At 39.7% G+C, this 20,537-nt stretch overlaps 2 protein-coding genes across 7 annotated transcripts in view; both read right to left on the bottom strand.

The window, feature by feature from the left end:
- The window catches only part of DMXL1 (Dmx like 1), a 167,539-nt gene that overhangs the window by 146,798 nt on the left and 204 nt on the right, over positions 1-20,537 (bottom strand). For 2 of the 6 annotated variants that reach the window (XM_076008301.1, XM_076008305.1), the window contains exons 1-3: positions 20,306-20,524; positions 19,915-20,016; positions 2,754-2,879 (exon numbers count right to left, since the gene is read on the bottom strand). In XM_076008301.1, coding sequence (XP_075864416.1) covers positions 2,754-2,879; positions 19,915-20,001 — 213 coding nt within the window. In that variant the 5' untranslated portion in view covers positions 20,002-20,016; positions 20,306-20,524. Of the gene's footprint in view, positions 1-2,753; positions 2,880-19,914; positions 20,525-20,537 lie in introns of those variants that run through there. The other 4 variants (XM_076008302.1, XM_012766105.3, XM_076008303.1 and 1 more) reach the window with 4 other exon arrangements.
- On the bottom strand, positions 12,444-15,020 carry LOC105872242 (vacuole membrane protein 1-like). Its single transcript, XM_076008306.1, has 2 exons — positions 13,886-15,020; positions 12,444-13,531 (listed from the first exon to the last, which is right to left on the bottom strand). Exons 1-2 carry the CDS (start codon positions 14,448-14,450, stop codon positions 13,332-13,334), a joined length of 765 nt encoding a protein of 254 aa, XP_075864421.1. The 5' UTR covers positions 14,451-15,020; the 3' UTR covers positions 12,444-13,331.

Genomic DNA, 20,537 nt, shown 5'->3' with positions numbered 1-20,537 from the left:
GCAACACAGTGAGACTCTGTCCCTACCTTAAAAAAAATTTAAAAAGCCTGGGAACAGGCCGGGTGCAGTGGCTCACTCCTGTAATCCTAGCACTCTGGGAGGCCGAGGCGGGCAGATTTTTCTAGGTCAGAAGTTCAAAACCAGCCGGAGCAAGAGTGAGACCCATCTCTACTATAAATAGAAAGAAATTAATTGGCCAACTAATATATATAGAAAAAATTAGCCGGGCCTGGTGGCGCATGCCTGTAGTCCCAGCTACTCGGGAGGCTGAGGCAGGAGGATCGCTTGAGCCCAGGAGTTTGAGGTTGCTGTGAGCTAGGCTGACGCCATGGCACTCACTCTAGCCTGGGCAACAAAGCGAGACTCTGTCTCAAAAAAAAAAAAAGAAAAGAAAAAAGAAATTAATTGGCCAACTAATATATATATATGTACAAAAAATTAGCCGGGCATGGTGGTGCATGCCTGTAGTCCCAGCTACTTGGGAGGCTGAGGCAGAAGGATTGCTTGAGCCCAGGAGTTTGAAGTTGCTGTGAGCTAGGCTGACACCACGGCACTCACTCTAGCCTGGGCAACAAAGTGAGACTCCGTCTCAAATAAATAAATAAATAACCTGGAAACAGTGGCCCACACCTGTAATTTTAGCACTTTGGGAGGTCCAAATGGGAGGATTGCTTGAGGCCAGGAGTTTGAGATAGCCTGAGCAAGAGTGAGACCCTGTCTCTATAAAAAACAGAAAAATTATCCAGGCAGTATGTGCCTGTAGTCCCAGAGTTGCAGCTACTCAGAAGGGTGGGGCAGAATGATGACTTAAGCCTAGGAGTTTGATGATGCCATTGCACTAAGCAACAGAGCAAGAAACTTTCTCTGGAAAATTAATTAGTGATAAGTATGAAGAAAAAAATGGTAATGATAAAATACTGGTGCCTATGGTGTCAAGTAGCCTTTCCTTCTTAAAGGCAGTGAGAATTACCCAGGTACTGGACCTATAAAGTTTCTTTCTGATACTTTAAGGAACACTTTGATAACACTGGTATTTGTAAACAAAGAAAATTTGCCTTTTATAGAACGATTAGAGAATCAAATAACTTCTTAACTGCAACCTGGACAGTCATATAGTCTAGTCTATCACAAAAAAAATATCTCTCATTGAAAATCATGAAATTACATTTCCAACTTAACAAGCTCTGTGTGAATCTAGATGGTATAAGCAAGTTTTTACACAATAAAGATTATAGGGCTGGGTGCGGTGGCTCACGATTGTAATCCTAGCTCTCTGGGAGGCTGAGGCAGGTGGATCACTCAAGGTCAGGAGTTCGAAACCAGCCTGAGCAAGAGCGAGACCCCATCTCTACTAAAAAGTAGGAAGAAATTAATTGACCAACTAAAAATATATAGAAAAAAAAAATTCGCTGGGGATGGTGGTGCATGCCTGTAGTCCCAGCTACTTGGGAGGCTGAGGCAGAAGGATTGCTTAAGCCCAGGAGTTTGAGGTTCCTGTGAGTGAGGCTGATGCCATGGCACACTAGCCTGGGCAACAGAGTGAGACTCTGTCTCAAAAAAAAAAAAAAAAATAGATTATAGAACTACAGGATAGGAGAGCAAACAAACATGAAGAGAGTGAGGAAAAAAATCCAGTCTTGATTTTTAGCATTACATAATAAAGATCATTTTTATAGTATACTGAAAAGTAATAAAAGGCCTAAACAAGAGAGAAAGAGAAAAGAGAGAAACACTTGTAACTATAATATATTAAAGGGAAGGGACTTGGGTAATAAAAAGAACCGTAGTCCAACAAATAGGTAGAGATTAAAACAACAGAAAGTCCTTTTACAAGGAGTAACTTTAAACTAGGTCCCAAGCAGTAACTTTTCATGCTGGCAGGTTTATCAAAAACAAGGATTAGATTTAAAAAAAAAATTAGTCCATGGACTCTCATGACCATTTTTTCCTCATATAAAATGTTTTAGTGGAATTATATAGTCAAATATATTTAAACACCTAAAAAAAAGAGTAAATTTTCATAGTTCAGCCCAGTCTAGCTACAATTATATACAGGCCTGATCATCTAAGCCTATATGGAGCGATTTCAAGCTATATATTATGCTTTCTATTAATACTAGTATGACTCCCATTCTAGTACTACATAGTACTGTATTTAACCCGATCTAGAAGAATTGCATGCCTTGTTTCTGGTTTTTGTTGTTGCTATTGTACTTTCAAGGTTACCTTTTCACCTTTCATTTGCAAATAGGAGTCTAGATAAAGTTTTCATTTTTCTTATAGACTTGGAAGAAATTAATAAAATATTACAGACTTCAAAAGAGTTTATCTTCATTTCAGTTACAAGTTTATCCAGAAGCTACAAGGAGATAACTACCTGTTTACAGACAAGGAATGATTCTACCAAATGATTTTCTTCAGAAGTTTATTTATGAAAAGACTGAAGATTTATTGGCATTCCTTTCCCTCAATCCAATCACCTTTCAAATAAGTGTTTAAATAAGTAGGCTCTAGACTCCTTCTACAGGCAGTATCACATTTCTTTCTCAACCCATAGAGAAGATTATGCTATAATTATGAGAACAGAATTCCTGACACTTTCCAAAATGTATCTTAGAGCCCCCCCAAAATTATAACTACATTGTCCTTGAAACAAAGCAAGTCTCTATTTCAAAAGGAAATAATACTTCAGAAATTATCTTGACAAAAACCATATTTAAAACAAATTCACACATTACCACAAGATTACAAACCTTGCCTTGTTGCATTGAACAGTCTACACATCCCACTTGAATATTTCCATGTTTAGCTCCTGGGATTATCTGTAATCTTTCAAAATCACTTCCAAGTATTACAATGTCACATCCAGATGCATAAGCCTAAATACAATAAAAATGATAAAAGTGTCAATAAAGCATTTATCATGTTGAATGCTAGCATTAAATGTTTTGAATAGACCAGTTTTAAATGTTCTTTTCTTTAAACAAATATAAATTTGGAACTATTTCTCTTACCTCTCATAGTTCTCTTACCTCAGCAAATTGTCAGTCCTATCTGCAGAATATATATCAACTCTGTCCACTTCTTTCATCTCCACTGAATGCTACTACCCTTGTCTATGTCACCATCATCTCTCCCCTGCACTACTGTTAATAGTTTGCTTCCATTCTTGCCTCCAAGTCATTTCCACAGACAAAAGTGACCTTCTTTTAAAAATGTTTATTGCACCAAGTATTTTTCCCTGCTTAAATCTCTTCAATGGCTTCCAACTGCACTTGGGATAAAATCTCAACTCCTTACCACAGTCAATAACCTAAATGATTGTCCTTTTACAAATGTATCTCAGACTACTCTTTCCTTCACTCATTTGGCTCCTGGCCCTACACCGCTCTTTATTCTGTTCCCTTTTCCATACCAAGGTGTTTTATCTGCCTTTTCTTTGCTTGGTCTTTGTCTAGCTAGCTTCTTTTCAACATTCAAGTGTCACTTCCTAACCATTTTCTCTCCCATTACTTTCCATCACATTGCTGTTTATTCTCCTCATAGCATATCATAATTTGTAAATGTTTTATTTATTGTCCATTTCTATTACTGTAAGTTAAATCCCAAGAAAGTAGGGTTCAAGTTTATCTTGTTCTCTACTCTAGTCCTCAATTCCAACAGAAGGGCCTAGAACACAGCTAGTAATTTATAAATACCTATAGAATAAATGAAGTATTTAATGTCACAAAAACAGCCACCAACCAAACAAATATAAGAGTACATGGTCCAAAGCTTGTTGGCAAGCATTTTATACCTCTTTTTGAAGAATTTCAACTAGAATTCTCTTTTTGTGTCATTTTCCCTACTCCTTTCTTCATTTGATCACATAGGTCGCTTCCATTACAGAGTACACAGCTGGCCTCCTAAGTAAGATTCACATATTATAGGCCAGCACACAGTATAACATGTTAACAATAAACCATCCACCACAAATTGTTTTCCATCACAGGTTCAAAATGTTTTAGTAATTCTTTCTCATCACTTTTGCACATGTGCGTATATACATTTTAAAAATTATACTTCATATACTTTATTACCTTATTTCCTACCAAAGCCAAATGGTTATCAAAAATATTAGAGAAGACTGCTGGCCATGGTGGTGTGTGCATGTAATCTAATCTACTCCAGAGACTGAGGGGAGTATTGCTTGAGCAATATAATGAAACCCCACCTCAAAAAAAAAAAAAAAAATTCATAGTGGGTTTCAAAACCCTGGTCTCTTGATTCTTCTAGTGCTATTTCCCTGGCATCACAAAGGCCTTCCCTAATTAAACATGCTTGCCTGGAATTATTCCTAAAAGAAATTAGGAATAGGCCAAGCACAGTGGCTCACACCTGTAATCCTAGCACTCTGGGAGGTGAGGCTGGCAGATCGGTTGAGCTCAGGAGTTTGAGACCAGCCTGAGCAAGAGTGAGATTCCCGTCTCTAATAAAAAAAAAAAAAAATAGAAAGAAATTAGCTGAACAATTTAAAATATATAGAAAAAATTAGCCGGGCATGGTGGCACATGCCTGTAGTCCCAGCTACTTGGGAGGCTGAGGCAGGAGGATCATCTGAGCCCAGGAGTTTGAGGTTGCTGTGAGCTAGGCTGATGCCATGGCACTCTAGCCCAGGCAACAGAGTGAGACTCTGTCTCAAAAAAAAAACCACAAAAAACAGGCCAGGCAGGGTGGCTCACACCCCTAATCCTAGCACCAGGGAGGCCAAGGTGGGAGAATCGCTCAAGGTCAGGAGTTCCAAACCAGCCTGAGCAAGAGCGAGACCCTGTCTCTACTAAAAATAGAAAGAAATTAATTAGACAAATAAAAATATATAGAAAAAATTAGCTGGGCATGGTGGTGCATGCCTGTAGTCCCAGCTACTTAGGAGGCTGAGGCAGAGGATTGCGTGAGCCCAGGAGTTTGAGGTTGCTGTGAGCTAAGCTGATGCCACAGCACTCTAGCCCAGGCAACACAGTGGGACTCTGTCTCAAAAATAAATAATAAATTAGAAAAAAAAAAGAAATTAGGAGTCATCAAGTATGGTTCCAGTAGTATCACATAGTGGAAAAAATTGACTCAAACAAAAAAATTGCATGATGGTCTGCTCTCCTATATAAATAGACATGATGGGATCATAAGGCTTGTCACAAGTCTATTAGCAAGAATAAATTCCAAAGACAAATTTAAGAGAAGTTTTCTTTCATAATATGCAAATATATTACAAACTGATTTTTCTTGATATAATTTTTGATAAAATACTGTCACTGTTTCCCAAAATATGACGTTAAATTTCACGTTTCTTTACAATTTAGATAAACTCCCTTTTAAACAAAATTTCCAGTTTCCATTAACTGGAATAAAAAACTCATGTCTTCACAGCTTCACCTTTCATTATACCTGAAATTATTTACCTAATTTCAGATATTTTGTTGCAAATATTTTTCTCAAACACGACTCTAAATTTTCCCACATCAAGTCTTTATTAATCCTGAAGTACTTCACAAATTATTGTTCAATACAAGAATTACATTTTGCAGAGTTGAGAAATACGAAGGTATCCCAGAATTGAACACTCAGTACCAGAGAAAAAGGTAATAATACATAACACAGGCCAGGTGCCATGGCTCACCTCTGTAATCCTAGCACTCTGAGGGGAAGAAGCAAGGAGATCACCTGAGCTCAAGAGTTCAAGACCAACCTGAGTAAGAGTGAGACCTCTGTCTCTACTAAAAAGTAGAAAAAATTAGCTATGCGTGGTGGTGTGCGCCTGTAGTAGTCCCAGCTTCTCGGGGAGGCTGAGGCAGGAGGATCACTTGAGCCCCAGCAGTTTGAGGTTGCAGTGAGCTATGATCAAGCCACTGCCTCACATCAACAAAGTGAGATTTTGTCTCATAAAACTTGTAACACAATTAACACTTCATCATTCAAATACTTATCCAATTCGGAATTACCCTTATTCTTTTTCCTGTTGGCATCATACTACTGTAATTTGACTTTTTCTCAGTAACAATACTAGAAGTTGCAAAGCTGTCTCTCTAGTTTTGGAAAATTTTAAATCAAATCAAATTACTAACCTTCGTGTGGAATATAAAAAACTGAGGATGAATATATATTTTTCTATTATTTCTTTCTCTCTTTTTTTTTGAGACAGAGTCTCGCTTTGTTGCCCAGGCTAGAGTGAGTGCAGTGTTGTCAGCCTAGCTCAAAGCAACCTCAAACTCCTGGACTCAAGTGATTCTCCTGCCTCAGCCTCCCAGAGTGCTAGGATTACAGGCGTGAGTGATAATTTCTTAAGATAACAGTGAAGTTTCTTACATCGATGGACTCTTCCTCTCATGAAAGATTTCTCTGCAGCATCATTTTACCTATAGTAGAAATTCTTCCAAAATTTAAATCAGTCTTCGCAAATCCTACCACTGCTTTATCAAGTATAAGGAATATTCTAAATCGTTAGTCATTTCAACAATGCTCTACTCGGGCACAACAATCACTTTAGCCTAGGAGTTTGAGGTTGCAGTGAGCTATGACGATGACCCTGTACTCTAGCCTAGGTGATAGAGCGAGACCCTTTCTCCAAAATAAATAAAAAAATAAATAAAATGCTCACAACATCTTCACCAGGAGTAAATTCCATCTCAAGAAATCACTTTCTTTGCTCATCCAATTTTTGTCATGAGATTGAAGCAAGTCAGTTCCATCTTCAGGCACCACTTCTAATTCTACTTCTCTTGTTATTTCTACCACATATTTAGTTACTTCCTCCACTGAAGTCTTGAACCCTTCCCTCAAAGTCACCATGAGAGCTGGAATCAACTTCTTCCAAACTCTTGCTAATGTTGATATTTTGACCTCTTCCCCATGAATCACAGATGCTCTTAATGGCATCTAGAATGGTGAATCCTTTCCAAAAAGTTTTCATTGACTTTGCCTAGATCCATCAGCAGAATCACTACTGATGGCAGCTAAATCCTTACACAATGTATTTCTTAAATAATAAGGGTTGAAAGTCAAAATTATCCCTTGATTCATGGGCTGGCAGAATGGATGTTGTGTTTGCAGGCATATAAACAACATTAATTTCTTTGTACATCTCCATCAGAGTTCTTGGGTAGCTAAGTGTTTAAATTGGAGATAAGCATAATTAAATATAGAGACACAGATTAAAGAGCTATTTCAACAGGGTAACCGCAGTAGAGATAAAGACAAGTGAAAATAATCTGAAAATTATTTTTCTTCTTTTTTTAATTTTATAAAATTTTTAAGATACATTTTTCTTCAGTTATTCCCTCAAATATCTAAAAATTATTTAGGAGGTAGAAGCCACAGGGATGACTGATTATACAAAAGTAATCAGGGAGGAAGAGGAGTTAAGGTACCTCCAAACCTCTGGCTTACAAAAATAGCTGGATGATGGATCACTCACAGAGACAATGCATACAGGAGAACAAACAAAACAAACTGGATGGGGGTTGGAGGCTACACCAAGGTAGGGGAACTGACTGAGTAGAACACGTTAAATTTGAGTATTTGTGGCACCTTCAAGTAGAACAATCCAAGAGATATTTAAATGTATCAGATTGAAGCTCAAAACAGGGACAATATACCCAGAAAGTACATGTAGAATGAAACAAGAAGAGGACCAAGGCCTGATAGACCTGACTGTTGCCAACATTTAAGTGATAGACATGAAAGATATCTTTCAAAGAACATTGGGAATGAGTAATGGGGGGGAGGGTGTCAACCTACTGATTCAAGTCAACATCAATGTGGTTGTTTGGTAACTAAGGTGACAAAAGCAGTCAAAGTATAGTGAGTCAAGAAATGAGCAGAGGCTAGGCATGGTGGCTCACGCCTGTAATCCTAGCACTCTGGGAGGCTGAGGCGGGCGGATCGCTCAAGGTCAGGAGTTCGAAACCAGCCGGAGCAAGAGCGAGACCCCGTCTCTACTATAAATAGAAAGAAATTAATTGGCCAACTTATATATATATACAAAAAATTAGCCGGGCATGGTGGCGCATGCCTGTAGTCCCAGCTACTCAGGAGGCTGAGACAGGAGGATTGCTTGAGCCCAGGAATTTGAGGTTGCTGTGAGCTAGGCTGACACTATGGCACTCACTCTAGCCTGGGCAACAAAGCGAGACTCTTGTCTCAAAAAAAAAATTTAAAAAAAGAAATGAGCAGAACATAAAAGTACCAACAAATACAGGCAACTCAAGGACTATAGCTGTGAAGTATGAGATAAAGAGGGATGCTGTGTCAAAGAAGGGTTTTCTGGTAGGTTAAGATCAGAGTTTTAAGCACGTCTTAGAACTTCTGGGGGGAAAAAAGTGAAAATAACTGAAGGGCTGAGGTTCCCGAGACGGCCTGAAGAGATAAGATCCAGAGTAAAGAAAGAAGGATTAATCCTGTAGAAATAGGGGGACACCTACTTTTATTGTACCAGGATGAGAGAAGGAGAAAATGGATGCAGATATAAGTGGATTTTTCAGCTTGTAGTTGAAAATCAGGGAGTTATCATCTGATGGATTCCAGGTGGCAAGTTTATGAGTTGGAGAATTTTGAGGTGGGAGGTTTCAGAAGATGAAAGAAAGGAATAATGAGCAGATGGGTGGAAGGATTCCTGGGGAGCTTTGAGATCTGATCTGAAGTTGGCAAATGTGACTTTATTTTCCACATGATTTTACTTATAATACATTGTCTAGTAGTGATCAAGAATCAGTAATGCAAGAACAAAAAAGAACACAGAACTGACCAAGTGTGTGGGATTTGGTCAGACTAGTGTAAAGACAAAGGGTCAAGAGAGTTAAAGAATATTGGCAACAAAGTATTACTAAATGAACTGATGTCAAATTATCTACATTATAAAATTAAAATGTCTAATAAACTACACTAAATAATTGCTAATGAGGTCAAGATGCAAGGCCTAATTTCTATATAGCTATCTTCAATCTGCAACACAGACATGATATGAACTCCTAGATACAAATATCTCACACAAATTTATGCTAAGAAGAACAGAGGAGTCAACTGCTGGAAAAGTAATTCAAATTCTAGGTCCACAATAAGTGGTATCTTTCTTTTAAAAAAAGGCATATTACTAGCACTCTGGGAGGCCCAGGAGGGAGGATTGCTCAAGGTCAGAAGATCGAAAACAGCATGAGCAGGAGCAAGATGCCGTTCTCTACTAAAAATAGGAAGAAATTAATTGGCCAACTAAAAATATATAGAAAAAATTAGCTGGGCATGGTGGCACATGCCTGTAATCCCAGCTACTCAGGAGGCTGAGGCAGAATGATCACTTGAGCCCAGGAGTTTCAGGTTGCTGTGAGCTAGGCTAATGCCACAGCACTCTAGCCGGGGCAAGAGAGTGAGACTCTGTCTCAAAAAAAAAAAAAAAAAAGACATATTAAATCTCCAACTTCCATGTTTTCCTTAATTCTATAAAATTTGTGAAAATAAAACTGAAAATAGTATCATGTTTTTCTTTGTTTTTTCTTTTCTTTTTGTATTTTGGAGTCTATAAATTTATATTAGGTCTTTTCTAATAAAGGGATAGATGTATATGGTTAATACTAACTGGGTATCATCTAAAAGTCACTTGACCCCTTATAGATATTTCTAATAGATTATTAAAATTAATTCAACCTCTAGAGCAGGGGTCTTCAAACTTTTTAAACAGGGGGCCAGTTCACTGTGCCTCAGATTGTTGGAGGGCTGGACTATAGTTTTAAAAAAAATATGAACAAATTCCTATGCACACTGCACATATCTTATTTTGAAGTAAAAAAACAAATGGGCAAAAACACGTGACCATTGGGCCGTAGTTTGAGGACGCCTCCTCTAGAGTTTATACCACCCGATAGGGTGATAAGCATAGAAGTACACCAATAAAACAGGGAAAACAGCCTTTAACTTAAAATAGGCTGTGTAGTTAGGCATGATGGTGCATGACTGTAATCTCAGCTACTAAGGAGAGTGCGGCAGGAGGATTGCTTGAACTCTTGAGTTTGAAGCCAGCCTGGGTAACACAGCAAAACTTTGTCTTTAAAAAAAAACTCTCAATAAATAAAATGAAATAAAGTGGGCTGTGGATAATTTTGAAATAATCTATCTAATACTAAATTCCTAAATAAAAATAATCCATCTATATATTTTAAATAAAAACCTAAGATGTAGGCTGGTGAGGTGGCTCTCGCCTATAATCCTAGCACCCTATGAGCCCGAGGCAGCAAGAGTGCTCGAGGTCAGGAGTTTGAGACCAGCCTGAGGAAGAGGGAGACCCTGTCTCTACTAAAAAAAGAAAGAAATTAGTTTGCCAACTAAAAATATATATAGAAAAATTTAGCCGGGCATGGTGGTGCATGCCTATAGTCCCAGCTACTTGTGAGGCTGAAGCAGAAGGATTGCTTGAGCCCAGGAGTTTAAGGTTGCTGTGAGCTAGGCTGATGCCATGGCACTCTAGCCCGAGAAACAGAGTGAGACTCTGTCTCAAAAAATAAAAAAATAAAATAAATACAAATAAAAATTAAAAACACCTAAGATGTAATATAATACATAATACTACTAAGTCAAAATCTAAAACTAATTTTACATATTTTTCTAAAATAAATTACTCACAAAATTTATCTCAAAGTGCCCTTGATTGGCCAGGCACAGTAGCTCACACCTGTAATCCCAGAACTTTTGGGAGGCCCAGGCAGAGGGATCACTTGAGGCCAGGAGTTCAAGATCAGTCTAGGCAACAGAGCAAGACCCCATCTCTACAAAAAAATTTTTTTAAAAATTAGCCTGGTGTAGTGGGGCACATATGTAATCCCAGCTACTTGAGAGGCTGAAGCAAGAGGATTTCTTGAACCTAGGAGTTCGAGGCTGCGGTGAGCTCTGATCATACACACTGCACTCCAGCCTGCATGACAGAGTCAGAACATGTCTCCAAAAAAAAAAAAAAATTCTGATTATAAAGTAGGTTATCAAAATACGAACAGCACTGGCTTATCAAATAAACTGTCAAGTGATGCACACATAATACAATTGGTACACCAGCTGTTTCTGTCAAAAGATCTGTAATCAGAACAATCTACTACTAATTGATGAAAATTAAACTGAAAGATGAAAAACTTTCTATTAGGCACACACCTGCAATGTTAAGTAACTTTGAGACTACACAGGATGCACAGGAAGAATGGAGACACAGGTGTGTTACAAAGCATATAAACAAAACATGATTTTTTTTTTTTTTTTTTTGAGACAGAGTCTCGCTTTGTTGCCCAGGCTAGAGTGAGTGCCGTGGCGTCAGCCTAGCTCACAGCAACCTCAATCTCCTGGGCTCAAGCGATCCTCCTGCCTCAGCCTCCCGAGTAGCTGGGACTACAGGCATGCGCCACCATGCCCGGCTAATTTTTTTTGTATATATAAATTAGTTGGCCAATTAATTTCTTTCTATTTTTATAGTAGAGACGGGGTCTCGCTCAGGCTGGTTTTGAACTCCTGACCTTGAGCAATCCGCCCGCCTCAGCCTCCCAGAGTGCTAGCAAAACATGATTTTTAACTTTAAATTTTGTCAGAGTTTCTTTTCAAATATTCTAAGGTTCAAAAAATATCCAAGGCTGTAGCAGTTGATATTCAAATTTAAAAACCCTGTGATCTGTGATTTCTTTCTTTTCCTTTTTTTGGGGAAATGATCAAAGATGTCTTTATAAAGTTTTTTCATGACTTCCTTCTAAATACACAGAATAAAAAATGATGTCCACCCATTTGTGATACCAACTAGATTTTCCTTATACTATCTCAAAATTTAAAGATCAGTTTCCCCAGAGAGTAGGCAATGCATCATAAAATGGTCTTTTTTAAGGTTAGGAGAGGAAGGGTTGGGTAGGATAGCAAATTAAATTGTACCATGATAGACATGCAAGACTGTTAGGCAATCTAGATAATTTATATACATTTTGATGACTTAGAAAAACAAAGCAATCATTCGTGACATGCCTAAGAAGACTGACATATTTAACATATTTAGGAACTTTTTGTGTGTGGTAGGAATTCTCTAATTTTACCATGTGGGCCTTTTGAGAAGTAACAAATAAAAGGCCAGATTCAGCCAGGCTTGGTGGCTCACGCCTGTAATCCTAGCACTCTGGAGGCTGAGGCGGGTGGATGGCTCAAGGTCAGGAGTTCGAAACCAGCCTGAGCAAGAATGAGACCCTGTCTCTACTATAAAAACACAAAGAAATTAATTTTTCAACTAAAAATATATAGAAAAAATTAACTGGGCATGGTGGCGCATGCCTGTAGTCCCAGCTACTCAGGAGACTGAGGCAGGAGGATTGCTTGAGTCCAGGAGTTTGAGGTTGCTGTGAGCTAGGCTGACACTATGGCACTCTAGCTGGAGCAACAGAGTGAGACTCAGTCTCAAAAAAAAAAAAAAAAAAAAAGGCCAGTTTCTGTTACGTTTGCTGCTGAACATGACATTCTACCCTAATAAAATACAACGGGCATTCAATTGACAGTGAATACCTTACCGTATCACACAAATTATGTCAGTGCAAAATATGGACTAAACTGCTTTCCAGAAAAAGGTTTTTAAAATGGATACAGGTTGGGCTGGGTGTGGTGGCTCAAGTCTGTAATCCTAGCACTCTAGGAGGCCGAAAAGGGAGGATCGCTCAAGGTCAGGTGTTCGAAACCAGCCTGAGCAAGAGCAAGACCCCCGTCACTACTAAAAATAGAAAGAAATTAATTGGCCAACTAAAAATATATATAGAAAAAAATTAGCCAGGCATGGTGGTGCGTGCCTGTAGTCCTAGCTACTCGGGAGGCTGAGGCAGGAGGATTGCTTGAACCCAGGAGTTTGAGGTTGCTGTGAGCTAGGCTGATGCCATAGCACTCCAGCCCAGGAAAAAGAGTGAGACTCTGTCTCAAAAAAAAAAAAATTGGTACAGATTGGAAAAGAGAATTTTCCTGGTTTGGAGTCATCCTAACCTAAGGCAGAACCCATCCATTCTAATTTCTGTAGTTAAAAACTTTCTCTTGGCAGGTGCAGTGGCTCACACCTATAATCCTAGCACTCTGGGAGGCCAAGGTGAGAGGACTGCTTGAGCAATCAAGTTCGACACCAGCCTGAGCAAGAGTGAGACTCCCAGTCGCTATTAAAATAGAAAAAATTAGCCAGACGTGGTGGCACTCGCCTGTAATCCCAGCTACTCGGGAGATTTAGTCAGAAGGACCGCTTGAATCCAGGAATTTGAGGTTACAGTTAGCTAGGCTGATGCCACGGCACTCTAGCCTGCGTGACAGAGCAAGACTCTATCTCAAAACAAAACAAAACAAAACAAAAACCTCTCTGCATATTCAGTTTTCTCCTCTGAGTTCAACTGCTGCTGGATTCCTTTGGCATAACTTTGTGCCATGGAGTTAATGATAGACAGGATGAAGTAACACACCATCACAACGACCAACCTGTCAAACATCCAGGACAACCAGTTTTTTCTCTGGGGTGTGCCCATTTCGCCTTTTTTTTTTTTTTTTTTTTTTTATTTGAGACAATATGGCTTTGTTGCCCAGGCTAGAGTGAGTGCTGTGGCGTCAGCCTAGCTCACAAGCAACCTCAAACTCCTGGGCTCAAGCAATCCGGCTGCCTCAGCCCCAAAAGTAGCTGGGACTACAGGCATGCACCATCATGCCCAGCTAATTTTTTCTATATATATTAGTTGGCCAATTAATTTCTTTCTATTTATAGTAGAGATGGGATCTTGCTCTTGCTCAGGCTGGTTTTGAACTCCTGACCTCGAGCAATATGCCTGCCTCGGCCTCCCAGAATGCTAGGATTATAGGTGTGAGCCACCGCGTCCAGCCCCCATTTCACTTTTGTGGTGAAGCTTTTGCCACTGAGCCTCCAGGTATTCCTGGAATGGCTTCTGCAGAGATGGACTTATGCTGGGGATAGCACCAACAAAAGCTACCATCTGCTCCATTATGTGCTTGCTGAAGGTTACTATAACAAAAATTTTCTGGATATGCATTTTAATTATTCCTTTTCCAATCAGGGTGACACCAAAGAAGGTCCAAAAAGGTCCCAGAAAGTGTCCACGTGTTATTCCAGCCAGATCAAATAGAGGATTTGGAATTTGTGCAGTCTCTGCATGTTCCAGCATCTCTTCAAATTCCTGAAACTCTTCATCATCTGGTTGAGCACTAGAGAGGTGAGCAGCTCTGGCCATAAAATATGGTGGCAGCTCTCTGATTGCTGTCCCAATACCCCATATGCAGGCTTCAATCCTAACTTTTGAGATGATACTCCACAAACAAATGGCTCCTTCAATGCCCTCTTCATCTGGACAAATAATCTTATCAGGATAGGGTGGTTTGGGGAAACTTACTGAACTGTATTTATAAGCAGCTAGTGTAACTGAGCTTATAGGTAGACCCATTCACACCAAGAAAAGCCATGCCTTAGTAGAACTCAACCCTGTGATTTCTGTAAGACAATTAGATTTCTAGGCCAGCCATGGTGGCTCACTCTTGTAATCCTAGCACTTTGGGAGGCTAAGGTGAGAGGATCACATGAGACCAGCACGAGCAACATAGAGAGTCTCTGTCTCCACAAAAAATAAAATTAGCAGGGCATGGTGGCATACACCTATGGTACCAGCTACTTGGGAGGCTGAGGTAGGGACATCACTTGAGCCCAGGAGTTTAGGTTGCAGTGAGCTATGATAATGCCACTGTACTCTAGCCCAGGCAACAGAGCCTCAAAAAAAAAAAAAAAAAAAAAAAAAAGACATTTAGATTTTCTTTCACTGACTTTCTTGTTTTTAACCAACCATACCAGGTAAATAACCCAAATATTTTTTTGGTATATGTCCTAGTTAAATGACTTAGGTTTGGTATGTTGTAAATAATGCTTATTCTCTTTTATAAAAACATAATATAGGCCAGGCGAGGTGCCTCACACCTATAATCCTAGCACTCTGGGAGGCCGAGGCGGGAGGATTGCTCAAAGTCAGGAGTTTGAGACCAGCCTAAGCAAGAACGAGACCCTACGAGACCCTATCTCTACTAAAAATAGAAAGAAATTAATTGGCAAATATATATATATATATATAGAAAAAATTAGCCGGGCATGGTGGTGCATGCCTGTAGTCCCAGCTACTCGGGAGGCTGAGGCAGCCGAATTGCTTGAGCCCAGGAGTTTGAGATCGCTGTGAGCTACGCTGATGCCACGGCACTCTAGCCTGAGTAACACAGTGAGATTCTGTCTCAAAAAAAAAAAAAAAGAGAACTAGTATTACTTCAATGATCTTAACGGTACTTAAATATTACAAAACATTGTATTTTAAAACAAGTTAATATTTTTTAAAAGAAGTCCAATTTAATACTTGTAATAGCATTATAAGCACCACAAACATCTTTCTCTTTCTCCAGATGTGAATAGTAGCCAACTTCCTCTTCTGTACTCTCTGTACCCACAAAGACTCACATGATCCCTTTCAAAAAAAAAAAAATTTCTTCCCATCCTCCCGATATAGCAATCAATCACACACTGTCACCAATAAAAGTATCCTTGGCTGAGGGGGCAAGCTCACATCTATAATCCTAGCACTTTGGGAGGCTGACACAGTAGGTTCACTTGAGGTCAGGAGTTCAAGACCAACCTGGGCAACACAGTGAAACCTTGTCTCTACAAAAAAGAATAAAAATTAGCCAGGTATGGTGGCATGCGCCTATAGTCCCAGCTACTTGGAAGGCTGAGGCAGGAGGATTGATTCAGCCCAGGAGTTCAAGGCTACAGTGAACTACAATCACACTCTTGCACTCCAGTCTGGGCAACACAATGAGCGCCTGTTTCTTCAAAAAACAAAACAACAACAACAACAACAAGGTATTCTTAAAGTGAACAAAAACAGAGCTGAACTAAATGATGCATAGTATCACAGGCAGTTGAGGAAGAAGAATGCTCATGCTGCCTGATTTTCTACCAACATCCACATAGCTGCAGTCTTTTGATTTCTAATTTGGGTCTCCTTACCTGGAAACAATGAACTGCTTAATGGTAAAGGGAGCCTAGAACTATAACATATTTGCTTTTTTTCCCATAGCTAAGGCGTTTAAACTCCAAATCAGAGACAGGAAGCCCTAAATATTAGCACAATCTTACTATCTCTTGGAAATTATCTCCCTTTCCATTTCATTCAAAACTGTTTCCTGCATGTACTACTAGTCCTCTAGAAATAAGTATGTTTAAAGTAAAGCAACTTAAAACTCTACACAGGGCTTGTTTTCCAAAGAAGTATTGTTTAGAGGAGCAAAATTATAAGCCCTACCCACATATGTTGTAAAACCGTTCTGAAAAGTGAGGCTTGTGAATAGAAATGTAGTGCCCGAGTCACAATCCACTTCAAACTTGTAACAAATACAGATAAGTTAAAAAGTTGAAAAAAAAAAAAAAAAAAACAGTTTCAACACAAAGTAGGAATAAATCACAAAATGAAAAGGAAAAAAAAACACCTATCATACAGTATGTCGTTAGTATGCACACAGACACTAGAAATCTAGATTTTAATTTTTTCTTTTTTTGAGACAGGGTCTCACTCTGTTGCCAGGGCTAGAGTGCCTTTGCGATAGCATAGCTCACAGCAACCTCAAACTCCTGGGCTCAAATGATACTTCTGCCTCAGCCTCCCAAGTACCTGGGACTACAGGCATGTGCCACCATGCCTGGCTAATTTTTTTCTATATATTTTTAATTGGCCAATTAATTTTTTCTATTTTTAGAAGAGATAGGGTCTGGCTCTTGCACAGGCTGGTTTCAAACTCCTTACCTTGAGCAATCCTCCCACCTAGGCCTTCCAGAGTGCTAGGATTACAGGCGTGAGACACTGCACCCGACCTCTAAATTCTAATTAACGGTGCCTCTTTTTAACTTATTTGTCTTTTACAAACATAATATTTTTTATTCTAAAAGCAAAAGTTGTCAACAGATTAAGACCAGATCTCTCACAAACTTTAACTAACTTTAAAATCAGTAGGAAATTAACAAGGAATAAAGGAGAAACATTCTAGTAAATAAGGAAAAAATAAAGAATTTTTGGTAATACCTGAAGTTTCACTTGTTCACTTTATGTTATGATAAAATGCATAACAACTGATTTTGAAAAAGAAACTTTAATAGAAGTATTTTCTTTGAATGCAAATCTAAATTTTTAAAGTTACTTTAAAACACAGCTATTATATATTATATTATATAATATATATTATTAATTATATTATAATAAAGCTTCTTTATCCATTATTCATCAATTTAACCAGTATTTATCAAGCACTTTCTAGTGCCAGGCATTAGTATGAATATAACCTTAATTTTATAATAGTGGACATTTTTATTTTTACCTGTACTAAGTCATGAACTTAGAGCTTAGCACTTTTTCTTTTAACAACCCTATGAGTAGATACTATTTTAGTCTCATTTTACGGATGAGAAAAAAAGAAGTTAAGAGTATAAAAGAAATTGCCCATGGATAAATAACTGTAACAGACCATGCTGGAAATCCAATCCAGGTCATGATCATACTATTAGATGTCACCATTCTCTCAATCACTGTTCTGCATGCTCACAATGAAGCTGTGGAAGACATATATACAAGGCAGAACTGGTTAATGATAAAACTAAAATGCAAATAAAGTGCATTTGAGTATGGGACACATGGCTGCTACCTACTAAAAGCTTTCTTACTAAGAACAAAGTCAAAATAGTTTGATGCCAGTTTAAGTAGTAAAAAAGTATCTAACACATAGATATATTAATCTGTATTAGTAATTGCGTATTTTACAATTTAGAAAACATGAGAACTGGCATTTAATTTCAGTTCAATTTAAAACCTGTCAGACCTTACTCAGAAAACAGGATCTCCTATCTTATAATCTTTCAAAGCAAGAACAAGTAAGTTATCTGCAAACATGCAAAGGGAGGAATTATAAACACAGGACTGTCCTAAGAGAAGGCATAAAGTACCAGAAAGGATAAAAGAATTTATCAAGGGGGACTGGGAGAGGAAGTTCTCACGTCCCTATCTCAAGAAAAACAAATTAGAGAGGGACTTTTTAGTCCTTACATACCATCTACCATTAATCTTTAGTATCTTCCTACCAAAGAAAAGTCAAAATCAAAATAGGTTAAAAAAAAAAACAAAAACCCCAAGAAGTAAACAATAGATTCTTCTTTTTAACAGAGAAGAAAAAAAGGCAATTTTTTTTTTTTTAAGATAGAGTCTCACTCTCTTGCCCAGGCTAGAGTGCTGTAGCTTAGCCTAGCTCACAGCAACCTCAAACTCCTGGGCTCAAGCAAGCCTCCTGCCTCAGCCTCACAGGTAGTTCAACAGAACCTGAGAACAGGCTACACGATGGTGTAGGATGACCATATAATCCGTGGCACATTAACTGACCTCTCCTTAAAAGTTAACATGGAAGAATATGTCAAGGTTTCATAGAGGCATCCAGGTGTATAAATAGACCATCATATTGTACATGATTTGAAGTTCATACCACTGCTTACATAGTTTCTGAATACTTCCTAGAAAAAAATCTTAGAATTAAAATTGGAGAAGGCACGCATATAAGTTTAGGAGATGGCAGAGAATGCAACTTCACTGTTCTGTAATCTCCCACTAGGAAAACCTAAGGCCGCTGCTTATTTCCCTCATTTACTATAGCTGCTCACTGAGATCCTCAGAGATCACTCTTCTCCTCAATATTCAGGTTCGCCAAACATGTAGAATTTAAAGAAGTACTAGTGTCAAGTGCAAACTAAGGTGTACACTGAGTCACTCTACAGGGGAGGTACAGCCTCTATTTGAAAGCAAAGTGCTTACTGGCACAACTCTAAAAGTATTGTTCAGGCATTAAATGTCTACACCATGTTAACTGTTGAGTATTATTTATTGACTGACAAAGGCTACAAAAAAGTTAAAAGCACAGAATAAAATTAGAAATTTAAGACTCCTAAACCTGAGGCATCTGTTAAGCTGTTCGTTTCACATACAAAGTTAAGTTTTACTGTTAATCACAACTAAAGAGATATCTACATAAGTTGTGGTAAAAATTATCAGCATTACAAATGTGTTCAGAAAAAGGATATCATGTGCAATACTGACTTACAGTTTGAAATTATTATAGAAACTATAGCTACGGCAGAAAACGCTGCTATACTGGTAAGTAGCCAGAAGTTTGAGGCCCTTTTCCTTCCAATACCAGGGGAAGACCAATGAAAATAAAGTCACTTTCAATAAACCTTAACCTGGAATTACAAGGTTACTGAAAAATACTCAATAAATATTTTTTAATGAAAACAATTTTCTTTCCAAAGTTATACCTCAAAGAATTCGGAAAAAAAATAAATAAAAAGCACTGTTTTCATTATATCTGTACTCAGTTTTAGTTGAGAGCAAACAATTAGTAACTATTTTAAGAACCCACTCTTTTTAAGTACGTAGAGATACTTGACCTTAACTTAGAAAAAGTGAAACCAATCCCAACTATTTCTAAATTTGACAATTCGGACCTATGGAGAGGAAATAAAAAGCCCCTAACTCGTTACTCAACAAAGATTATTAGAGAAACAACTTTGGCAAACCAACCGAGCCCAAGGAAATCACACTAAAAACTTTAAAAATCCCACAAAACATTCTAACTTCTAAGTCCAGGCTCTATACAGTACCTCAACGACCGAAATGTCTCTGCCCCCTTCGTTCTCCAAGGCCGGGCTGTCGGCCCTGAGCGGCGGGGACTCCCGCGGGGGCGCCGAGGCGCTCCCGGCCTCAGCCCGTCACTCTGGGCCGAGCCTCGCCGGCTCCGGGGCGCGGACGGGCCACGGGCGACGCGGGAGCCTCCCCCACTCACCGTGAAGCGCTGGTCGCCGATGCTGCCCACGGAGAAGCAGTGGTCGCCAGGGTTCACAGCCCCAGTCAGCACCTGGTGCAGGTTCATGTCGGCTCCTTAATCCTGCAACGGACACCGCGTCCAGCTCATGCCTAGGGTCGGCGGCCGCTTCCCTCCCTCCTGCCCTTAGGGGCGGCGGCCGCTCCTCGGCGGCGGAGACAGGCGCCAGGAGCCGGAGCCGCTCAGCTGGGGCCCACGCCTCATCCAGAGCCCGGCGGGCCAGGCCTGGAGGGGGCGGGCCGGCGAGCGGGCGGAGCGCGGCGCGGCGCTCCTCCGCGCACCTGTCACTGCCCGCGCCGGCCCAGGTGAAGCTCGGGGTCCACTCACCGGCCGCGACCCGGGGCCGACTCACCGGCTAGCAGGGCCGCGCCCTCCACACACTTCCCCTAGGCCTCGGGAAGCCGGCCCTGTCTGAGCCCAAGTGGCGCAGGCAGCACGCGCTCTCCCCGCTGCCGCCTGACCTGTCCCTTCCCGGCTCCGGTGCCCGCCACCCTCGCTGTCCTCCGCCACTCTCTACGCGTCTTTGGGTCCCTTCGGCCGAAATACCGCGAGACTTCCCTCGGCGAAGGGGCGTACCGTGGTAA

Source organism: Microcebus murinus, chromosome 11 (assembly GCF_040939455.1).
Source record: "Microcebus murinus isolate Inina chromosome 11, M.murinus_Inina_mat1.0, whole genome shotgun sequence".
NCBI classification, from domain to species: domain Eukaryota; kingdom Metazoa; phylum Chordata; class Mammalia; order Primates; family Cheirogaleidae; genus Microcebus; species Microcebus murinus.
The sequence above is the reverse complement of the archived record's forward strand: the minus strand, read 5'-3'. Positions and strand labels throughout refer to the sequence as shown.